The sequence below is a fragment of the Populus euphratica genome, unplaced genomic scaffold (genome assembly GCF_000495115.2).
Source record: "Populus euphratica unplaced genomic scaffold, PopEup_1.0 scaffold152.1, whole genome shotgun sequence".
NCBI lineage: Eukaryota > Viridiplantae > Streptophyta > Magnoliopsida > Malpighiales > Salicaceae > Populus > Populus euphratica.
Genome location: NW_011500040.1, coordinates 402,144 through 413,600, shown reverse-complemented (window position 1 = coordinate 413,600; position 11,457 = coordinate 402,144). Strand labels below are relative to the sequence as shown.

Here is an 11,457-nt window from a genome sequence, read left to right as displayed (position 1 = left end):
TGAGTTTGGTGTTCGAAAAAAGAAATAGAAGGGGTTCGAGGCTGAAAAAGGTGTAAACTAGGCAATAGATCCACACAACCTTACGAATAAGATTTTAAATTATTACTTAATAGAAAAAATATTTATATTATGAATGTGTTTGTTGATATTATAAAAGTTTTTAATTGAAAATTTATTTTATATCAATCTTATTTATAATTTTTTCATGTCATGATGACCAAAGTGGCTATAGTAAAATATCTTTTCTTTTTCAATAAAAATATTCAAAATGACTAAGTAACATAAAAAAAATCAAATTGAAAAAAAATCTAACAAAATTGATTAAAAAACCTATAAAAATTTAATTTAATTTTATTTTAATTTTAAAAATATAAAATCAATTGAATCAGAGTGGAACTAGATTGATTCAATTAAAACTAAACAAAATATAAATACAAAATAGATATAAAAGCTAAATTTATCTACCCCCACCCCCCAGCCTTTGTTTGGTGATCTTCTCTACCTCTTAAAAACAATTAATCCCCTCGGCCTCCCTTCCTCTCTAGTTTTATATAAACAAAAAAGTAGGAACTCTGAGGCTTTTTAGAAAGAGGAGGAAGATTATCAAATTATAATTACTAAAACTAGGGTTTTTATTTTTCCAATTGACTCATTTTCTCTTTCTTTTTCTCTTTTTAATTGATTTTTTTTAATTTTATCAATTAATATTGTATTTGATTAGGAATTAGATTTTATAATTTGTTCGGTTTGTATTTTTATTAAGTTATTTTGGTCTTATAACTCGAGAATAGTACTTAATGGTTAACTCGAGTTGACTTAACTTATTTTTTTTATTTTTTTATTAAAGTTTTTATAAATTATCATTTAACATTAGATCTATAAGGATGATTTAGAATCGAATTTTATAATTTATTTAATTTTTTTTCTATGAGGTTATTTCAGTCTCAAAACCAAAATCAAAGTCGCAAATTTAACAAGTTAAGCTGAGTTAAATAAGATTATGTTTTTATATAAGATTATCTTGATTTGATGACCCAAGTCATATATTTAGTGGATTAACGCAAGTTATTTTTTTATATATTTTTTTAATTTTTTTCTTAATCTCATACTTTAATATTGGGTTAGTTAAGGATTAGAATTTATAATTTGTTTTGAATTTTCTTTTCATGGGGTTATCTCGTTTTTATGATTCGAATTGCAAGTTTGACATGTTACCTCGAGTCATTTTTTAAGTAAAATTTTTTATTCTTTAATATTAGATTAATTGAGAATTATATTTTATAATTTAGTTTATTTTACTTTTTATAGAGCTATAATGGTCTTATAATCTGGATCATGAATTTAATATATTAACCCGGGTAAATTTGATCAATTTTTATTTTAATATTAAAAAAGATATTATTTTGAAAATTTATTTAGGGTTGTATATGTTGTTTTTTAACCCATAAAGTCAATCGGCTTAAATCAAATAGAACTTACAAGATTTTTTTTTCCTCACTAAAAAATAATTATCAATATTTAAATAATTTTTTTATATTAAAAAAATTTACTTAACTTGCAGCATATCACAAGTAAATTATCTAGTTTGTTGCTAAAATTTATATATTTACATATATATTATAACTTTGAACCCTTATAATTGTACGGATATTTAAGGGAAAAAAATCCACAATCTCTCTCTCTCTCTCTACGATTGACTTTCCATGTTACCAAACATCGTATTCCATTTGAATTAATTGGCCGCGTTTGGTAACTCGTTTTGTGGCCATAATCGCATTTCACCATTTTTTGTGGTCAATGTTCAAAACGGCAAACCTTAGTATCGTTTCACAACCCTCTACCGAATCATAAAGAAAAGACGAGGTCAATCCGTCATCAATTTCAACAGACAGCGTATGGAAATTTTCATACGAAGGTGTTTATTTTAATGTTTAAAAAGCTTTTTAGAATATTTTTTTTTTATAAATTGAATTTTTTATAATTTAAAATTATTTTAATGTATTAATATTTTAATATATTTTTAATTAAAAAATACTTTTAAAAAACAACCATTTAAACACTACCGACCTATTTACAGCTACACCCCAGCACCGTTTCTCTGTGTGCGTGCGTGTGTGTTTTATTTGCCGTTCTTCATTTTCCCGATAAAAGAGAAAGAAGCTTCTATCTATATTCATCGTCAGGAAAGAAGGGTCATCTCAACACACATGACTTCAGGTAATCTCATTCTGCTCTTAATTTTTAATTTTCGCTGTCCAATTTCATTATTTGACCGTCCATTATTTGTTCTATAGTAATGGAAATTATGAAATTTTGAAATTTGGGTGGATTTGGCTGTTTCAGGTCCCAGATTATGGGAAATTTATAATTCAAGCGTTATATTAAGCTTTTCTTAATTAATTAATTAACTAAATTTTTATGATCAGCTAAATAGAGCAAAAGAAGAAATTCTACTAACATTCGATTGCATTTTTTTGAGAATTTGAATAAAATGTGCTTTGGGATTTGGCAGATTTTGTACTACAAGTTCCTGATGAGCTGGAGACAGCTCTGCAGTTGAAGACGGTGCAGTACTTGGTTGCACAGAGACCATGGCTTGGTAATGCCCAGTTCCCTTCTCTAATATTTTTAACTGTCTTGTGTGAATTCTTTTGAAGGTTTGTGTTGCAGATCTTTATGGAGTTAATGTTCGACCTGTTGCACCATATGGAAGTGCTAGTAGAAGTGTAAATGTTGATCCAGCGTTGATACACCGTTGCTTGCCTGACGAGCTGCTCTTTGAGGTATTGCACACCAAGATCAAACAAATTATTATGTTTGACAAGTTTTCTTTTGGTTTATTTGCTTGATTGACATGTGTGTATGTTCAGTGTGATTTTCATGAATAGTATTGGATAGGGTACTTGGTAGAATTTGATAATCTACTATGGCTCACAACATTTAGAATTGATGATTAACTTCTTATTGAAAATGAAACGTGATGCAGGAAATATTACTTGGTATAATACCATTTCTTTCACTGCCCTGGCTAATGCCAATATCAAGAACTTGTGTTTGCATGGTAAGATAGGGGATTCTGTAACTGAGCCAATTTTTTATTCCTGTGCAGGTATTTTCACGTATGGCTCCATATGATTTGGGAAGGGCAGCTTGTGTTTGTCGAAAATGGAGATACACTCTTCGTAACCCCATATTTTGGCGCAATGCTTGCTTAAAGGCATGGCAGGTAGTTAGATATTCATAATATTTCCTGTGATCTCTTGTGTTATTGTGTCCTAGCTTAAATGTGTGCTTCTCCTTCATCCTGATTTAGCTGTCTGGAATGGTTGAGAATTATAAAATTTTGCAATCAAAGTATGAGAGCTCGTGGAGGAAAATGTGGCTTTTGAGGCCAAGGATCCGTACTGATGGTAAGAGGAGTTTATTGTTAACTTTCTTGTTCTAAGTTTTAGAATAATATTCATCTTATTTTAGTTTCTGCAAAATTAGGAAGTTCATTAGTGATATAATCTACTATATACTATAGTCAGTGATCTTATTTGGAAAAGGAGAAAGATGGATTTGGAGTATGATAAGAAGTTTTGAGTAAATTTTTTTTGCTGTTTTAGGAAACTTATCCAAACTTCTGTTTTTTTTTTTTCCCCTCAACTTTTGTTAACTATTTTTCTTTTACATGTCAGGTCTCTATGTCAGTAGGAACACCTATATTCATGCTGGCGTGCGAGAGTGGACCGTCACCAATCCAGTTCACTTGGTATGCTGGTGCTTGTTTGGATAATGCACTTCTAGTCTACTTGTGATCAGTGAATGAATGCAGTTCCAACTCATGAAACTCAGTTGCATGTATATTACATGAAAAGATTTAAGCAGTGGTGCTGAGAGGAATATTTCAGAAAGGGAAATAAAAGATGCTTCTGCCCATATTTTTTGTTCTCTCTTAATCACTGTTGTTTTAATTTTTTTTTTCCTTTCCTATTGTAGGTTTGCTATTACCGTTACATGAGATTTTTTCCTTCTGGCAGGTTCCTTTACAAAGTAACAATCTTGCAATTAATTCAAGTGCATTTATTTCAGTGCATATATCAAATGGGATCATTGCTTTTCTATCTTCGATGATAACGATTTTTTCTTGTTGTTTTTCATTGTCTAGACTTCTGGTCAAACAGTAAAAGATGTTGTGAAATACATGAATTTTCGTGCTTCTAAAACTGATGTTTTTAATGGCCGTCACACACTGACAGATGACGAGGTATGGTCCTCTATGAGATTGCAAACAATTTTGTTTGTCATATTCTTTTACTGTATTTAGTTTTTCATTAATCTCTGATTTTAGACAGATATACAATTTGCAATGCTATACCGTCTCATAAAGAACCTGGTTTTTTGCAGATTGAAGCCGCTTTCATGTACCCTGGCTTGCCTCCCACCATGTGGAGAGCCTGCTTGAGGTATTGGACATTCTAGCCTTAATATGTTGCACACTCGAAGTTTGTGCTGATTTAATGAATGGAAAAGATAAGTAGATGTATTTGTGTGTGTTGATCTGGCTTATAAGTGACATTTTTTTTTTACTATTATTATTATATATCTTTTTTTATTTGATTCTTTTAACTTTAGACTTTAAGGATGCTTACAAACAAATTACAACATTCTTTTTTATTGTTAATTACTTCGTTGCAGGTTGAGAGGAACAACATTAGGTGCAAACAATAGGATGGATATACTCTCACTTTCTACAACTAAAGTCAACAGTGATGGTGTAATTGAGCCTGAGGATGATATTTCACGGGTATCTCACAATAGGGGTCTTGCTCCTTTCACATTTGTTCCATTTGAAGAGGTATGCATTGTGTTCAATATGTTGCTGTTATCCTTATGTATGGAGCATTAAAAGCTTAAGCAGCCAAGTTCTGTCCTAGTTTTTATGTTGGACTGCTTTTTTTTTTTTTTATCACATTTGACCTTGTGTGCTGTATAGGTGGAAGCATCGGTCTTGAACCTGCCTGTGGAAAAGATGGATTATTATGTACCTGGGTAGCACCTGGACCTTTATCATTTGTAAATATGTAAAGATGCCGAAAAGATATCTTTGTACCAGATGGCGTTTTTTCCTTCTGTGTCCATTTGATGCTCTAAAATTGTATTTATCAGCTGAAATGCTTTGCGGTTTACCAAATGTTGTTATCTGTTTTGATAATGGACACAGAATTAGAAGCAGCGCACAGACGCTTGACAGTTAATTATTTTTTTTCAGTCTCTTTAGAAATGGTGAAAAATGTTAGAAATGGGATGTGAACGTGTCAAGAAAAACAAGGGGGTTGCAGTAAATCTTTTTAAGGAAAGTTTTCTAAGATTCATGAACTAGTAATTATTACTGAGCCACGAGCCCAAATGGCATGCAGGATATCTTATCTTTGATCATCGATGGACCCTTTTTTTGTTTGTTGGAAGTAGATGACTCTTGTTCTGAAGCAGCTGATCGTTACATTCTTGGCATGCATTTCCCACGCCATTGGTTAGATCAATGCGTGCACAAACTGTATGCTACAAAATAGATTCAGTGTCTTCCAGTACTTTTGCCGGTCATTTATTGATTTGGTTGGTTATGTAGCTCGATCAAAATTCTGTAGCATTTTCAGCATGCGGTGCGAGTCGCATACTGAATGTGCAAGTCGTTCTTTTAGTTGAATGTGCGGAATTTATAGGAGATCACTCCGCTGCCAAAGCATGTACGTTCTTGATCATGCTGTCTGCTGGGCTTGGACCGAAGGGCTAATTGATGCTGTACTGTAGTATTTCGAACAGACGTCATTTTGGCATTCTTGAATGGCATGAGAATTTGGGAAACAATGGAGTTTCATGTTTCTCGATCGTTTCTCTGCACTAAAATTGTCTGATATGTGGCAGTTGCCTTGAACGAGCACCAACGATGATCATAAGTTGCAAATCAGGGACAAGTTAACTTTTGATAGTGGGAATTACACGAGGAATGCTGTGAGAATAATCAAGTGCCCGGAAGCGAAAAACGAAGAAGTGATTCTTATTATGCTGATGGGAGATTCCTGAACATAACACAGAACACCTAATGAAAACAGTTTACTTAGGATATCGCTAGCTGGGGTACATAAACAGTTCGAGAAACGCAGGCAAACGGCTGCAAGCTACATGCTGGATTTGAGCTCTTCAGACACAAGTGGATTCCATGATGGGTTCCGTGGAAGAAAAGTGTCCTGCCAAGGCAAGGGGCAAGAAACAAAGCCTCGTAAGTCGGATGCCTCCACAAAACAGTAACGGGGCTTTGCTTGTGGTTCTAATAAAAATTGTAGCTGATCAGACCAGTAGGATGCGAATCAGTAGTCAAGAAATACGTTTACAGTTGAATCGTAGTCGAAATGGATTGAATTGCAGAAATTCTCATGCCTTAAATTCAGAGGATACAAAGCAGTTAATGTCAATTTAATTACTCGTATTTTCCTGCATTTGTCAATGAAAAACACAAAGGCGACCGGAGGCATATATAAAAATATTACAAAAACGATAAATCCATATCCTAAAGATTAATAAACCCACCAAGCATACAGATCATACCACAATAACAAGATCCGAAAGGCAAAAGGGCCAAAAAAAGTATCAAAGACTGCAGGAAAACAAAGGAGGAAAACCCAGAAAGAGAAACTAATAGGATAATTGAACTTACAGAGACATAAGAGCAAGTGGGGATGATGGACATGGAGTGGGACTTGGCGTGATCGAAGGCTGCAACACAGAGGTGAGAAGCCAGGCCTAATCCCCTTTTGGAACGTGGCACATAGGTGTGCAATATGTCCATCACTTTCCCATCATTTACGAGGACATATTCTATGTATGCCTCCCTGTCTTCGGTTTCAAACCTGCGTTGCTTCTCGTTCCACACAATTCTGGGTCCTTCAGTTGCTGATGCTGTTGTTTCCGATGCCGATGCCGATGCCATCTCTCCTCTAGCGTCTGATTTCGTGTGTTCTGTCCTTTTTACGTGCCCGTGTTTTTGGTGGTTCTGGTCAAGTCGTCTGTGCGGTCATTGATTCTAGATGGCAAGACTCGGTGGTGAAGATACTTTATTAGCCAGTCAATTGGAGCCGTCCATCATCATCTGGTAAATTATAAGGCTTTAATAAAACAGATCAATCCTTACAAGTAGCCAAATTGCATACATATAATTCGCATTTTAAAATGATGGAACTCTCCGTATATGGAGTTCATCACGAAACAAATACAAATATAAGGGTCAGATGAACTAATGACATCGGCCAGACATTTCTACATTTCCCCCCCTCGTTTTACGGGCAGAAATGGTCTGTGGTTCATGGCCATTGGATTATAATTATTATCATTGCCAAGACATCTCAGCTAGCTGTTAATGATTTTGAAGGGGTAAAATAATAATAAAAAAAATTAGTTGCCCCTAGTTTTATTTTCTTATAACTAAAAATTTAAACTGATTTTTTAAAAGTTAGGGGTGCTAATATTAAAAATAAAATAAAAATCATCTTAAAACATCCTACATAAAATAAATTGTTTCTTATTTGTTTTTAATGATAAAAAATATCTTTTTTGCTTATATGTTAAAGGTTTTGCATAAACTAATACATGTATATTTGTTTTTAAGGATAAAAAACTATAATGACTTAAGACAATAATTTAGAACCTAAACTGATTATAAAACTCGATCCACACTTTTAAAATATGAGTGTCTTACCCAAAAAAAATGGTGGATGATAAATTAAGCTATGACCCATTTATGTTTTCAAATAAATCCACAAACCATTACTCATACTCAAAAGTATTTGTAAGGACTAGAGACTTATTTGGTCGTTAATTTTAGAATTCATGAGGATTAATTGTGGAGCATGCAAGCTAACTTAAACACCCCATGTAAATTAAAGAAAAAAAAGTATTTGTGAGCTCACATAGATCTAACATAATCCTACACATAACAATAAGGAGGACCCGATTATTTTGATAAAAAAAATATTATTTATGTTTTTTAAAAGAAAACATCAAGATTCTGATTTCTTGAGGATGAAATTCTTACGAGGAATGTACCATCCTCAGATCATTTATTTGATAAAAACAAAATAATTAATTTTTTAAACAACAATGTTTCAACTTCTTAAGGATGGGATCCTTATAAGGAATGTATCATTCTTAGGTCTTTTATTTGATAAAAAAAACTTTTTAATTATATTTTTTTAAGACAATAAAGTTTTGACTTCTTGAGAACATGATCTTTGTGAAGAATGTGCCATTCTTAGGTTGATTCTTTGATAAAAACAAAACAATGCATAACGAAAAAAATATCAAAAATTATTATTTGACATGAATTTCACAATATTCTCGCATAAAAAATCAACTATATATAAGCAAATACAAACAAACAAAAAACATACAGGAAAATATATCATCCATATATGCAAAACACAATACATATCAAATATACATCCACACATCAAGACTACAATGCAAAGTAAATATACATAATTCATAATTATACATTACAAAATATCCAAAGTAAGCAGATCAACACATTGAAGATTTAATATTGACCTTGAGAAAGAGTTGGGATTAGATATAAATTGAAATGAATAGTGATTATGCGTGTACCTCATATGTGGAAGTTAGACATATATTGGGAAGTGGAAGGCGTATTTGTCTCATGTGTGGTGTTTGAACCTACAAAATCAACAACAAACTACTAGTTCTTGGGTATAAAATTGATGTGAATATTGCTAAATTGTTTTGAATATGGGTTTGGGCATATATAATGGCAACATTTATAGTGGTTGTAGGCAATTTTAGGTCTCATTAAAAATTGTTTAAAAAGAGAAAGTTATGGTAAGTTTATTAGAGATACAAGTGAGTATGAGAGTTATGACATTGTTCTATTTAGTGGTGGGGATGGAAGACCTATCGTGAGGATGAGCAAGTCTATATAATATTGACTATATAGGGAACTAATAAGCTATGTTGTTGTGAATTCTAGGTTTATGGAGCTGCTATTATAGAGATGGGTTTGTGGGGGTGACGTTATGAAGGATATGAGGATGTTGTTAAAGGTGGTCTTATAGATGTAACTGAGAGAGAGGGGATAAGATGAAGGGGTTGGCTATTTTAGGTTTAAGAAGGAAGTTGTTAGTTATTGATATTTTGGAGGTTAGGATCTTGTCTTTTTGTTAGACTGTTAGGTTTTTTTTTGTCTTGATATGTTTGTTCGTATTTTGTTTTCTATTTTCTTACTTTGTCAGACTTCTCTCCATGTTTGTTTATGTATATTTCCCATGCCTTTTTTTTTTTATCTAATGCATTTCTATTTATAATGTTAAATCTTATTAGGAAAATAACATATCAATTCATATAATGATATTTTTTTATTTTTTCTTTAATGAAAATCTAAAAATTATGGTATTTTTCATTTTTTTTCTTAAGTGTACATGATTGATTCTTTCCATATAACTACCATTTTTTTTCTTTATGACAATCTTGGTTTTTTTCACTAGAAAAACAATCAAAATCTTTATTTATTAGAATAAGTTAAATTTCTTCATTTTCATCTTAATCATAATCTAATGTTTTTAATGAACTCAAAATCTCATCATTTCCTTCTTAATGACAATCAAAATTCTCATTAAGCTCAGCTATCATTTTATTTTTCCTCCTTTTATTATTTTATTGAACTCCCTACAATTTTGGTCCTATTTTTTCTTACCTTTCATTTTCAGTCCCCAATCCTTTTATTATTTTTATTTTCATTTATTTTTTGACAAAACATTAGAAAATTAGTGGATTAAAATAAGGTTATGACAACTACCCCCTCTTTATAATATTGAGGGAATATAAATATTTAAAGATTTACTATCCCTGGACTTTATATAGTAAGTTTGTAAAGAAAAGAAAAATAACACTGGAAGCATGGTTTTTTTTAAAAAAAAAAATAACATAAACAAATAGTCTCATCGAATAACGATTACTCTATAAACAAAATGAATAAAATAAAATAATTATCATTAAAAGTTGGCTACCCTCAATATAAATTAAACAAACAAATAGTCTTATCAAAAGATAACTAAATAAAATAAACAAAACAAAAAAATAGCACCTTACCACTAAACTAGATTTGTTTAGTTAAGGTGCACACCACTTTCAATTGAAAAAGAAGTTCCTCATCGAGAGATGACTAACCTCATAATAAATTAAATAAAAAAAAATAGTTTCATCAAGAGGTGATTATCCTTAAAACAAAATAAATAAAACAAAGCAATTATATATATATATATATAAAGCAATTATCATTGAGAGATGATTAGCCTAAAAATAAATAAAATAGAAAAATAGTTTATTCAAGAGGCAACTGCCTTTAACATAGAATCTAGATGGATCAAAATTATAAGATGGCCAACCTCAACCTCAAACTTAAAATGGGTCAAAATGATTAGATGATAAATTTCAATATAAGATAAAAAATAATCCACTCAAGATGCATGAACTTCAAATTATTAGATGATGAATTTCAACATTAAATGAAAAATAATTCACTCAAGATGCATGAACTTCATTTCATCATCTTAGGCTTTGACCTTAATTTATTCTTTTAATTCTCATAATATTAGATTCACTTATTTGCTTATTCTTGGCTTCTAAGTAGGGAATTTAGTTTTAAACCACTTTATTTTTTATATATTTTTGTCTCTTATTCCCAACTCTAATATCCATTAGCAAATTTCTATTATAAGATCTCATTTGCCCTCGAATTGCTTTCAAATTTATCTTTCATAATTCATTTTTTTCCCATTCCTTATTTTAGTCTTTTAATACCTTGTTGTAACTTTCTTCAATAAAATTCTTTGTCGGACATTTGCTTTATCCTCATGCTTAATTTATTTTTAAACTATTCATTTTGCTTACTAAGCCGAGAAATAAAACTCATTCCTTTTTTTCTACTTTTCTTTTTTTATTTGTCAAGTTTGTGTAATTAATATCAATATCAATCATGTAGTAGACTAAGGAATATAGGTTTTTGGAAATACAATTGTGAAGTAAAAAGTCATTGTAGTAATTGTGTCAAAGAAATATGATGAACATGGAAAAATAAAAACTATGAATAAAATTTGGCTAAATTTATACTTATATTTCATAAGAAAAGTCATCTAAATGCTCTTTATGAAAATGTTTTCTTGACTATATAAGGACCCTCATAATTAGATGTTTATTTACTTTGATCTTCCCCAAGAACTTATAAAATCTTTTTCAATAGCAAATCTCCTTCATGAAAATCTCATGGGTATACTTTTTTTTATCTTAGGCTTTAACTATTCTCTTCTGATACAACTATGTATGACACATTCTAACCAACCTCTTTTCAATAATCAAGTTCAACTTTTCATATTAGACCTTAACTCATTCTAACTCTTACAGCTCTACTTT

General features: G+C 31.1%; 2 protein-coding genes across 2 annotated transcripts; one reads left to right on the top strand and one right to left on the bottom strand.

Moving 5' to 3' along the window:
• Positions 1–2,095: 2,095 nt before the first annotated feature.
• Positions 2,096–5,285, top strand: LOC105107241 (F-box protein 7-like). The gene is made up of 11 exons (XM_011001094.1): positions 2,096–2,217; positions 2,513–2,599; positions 2,671–2,783; positions 3,110–3,226; positions 3,314–3,410; positions 3,681–3,754; positions 3,982–4,035; positions 4,151–4,249; positions 4,390–4,448; positions 4,681–4,840; positions 4,979–5,285. The coding sequence occupies exons 1-11, from the start codon at positions 2,208–2,210 to the stop codon at positions 5,036–5,038; spliced, it is 930 nt and encodes a 309-aa protein (XP_010999396.1). The 5' UTR covers positions 2,096–2,207; the 3' UTR covers positions 5,039–5,285.
• Positions 5,286–6,006: 721 nt separating this feature from the next.
• On the bottom strand, positions 6,007–7,207 carry LOC105107240 (acetyltransferase At1g77540-like). The gene is made up of 2 exons (XM_011001093.1): positions 6,698–7,207; positions 6,007–6,230 (listed from the first exon to the last, which is right to left on the bottom strand). Exons 1-2 carry the CDS (start codon positions 6,968–6,970, stop codon positions 6,162–6,164), a joined length of 342 nt encoding a protein of 113 aa, XP_010999395.1. The 5' UTR covers positions 6,971–7,207; the 3' UTR covers positions 6,007–6,161.
• Positions 7,208–11,457: the final 4,250 nt, after the last annotated feature.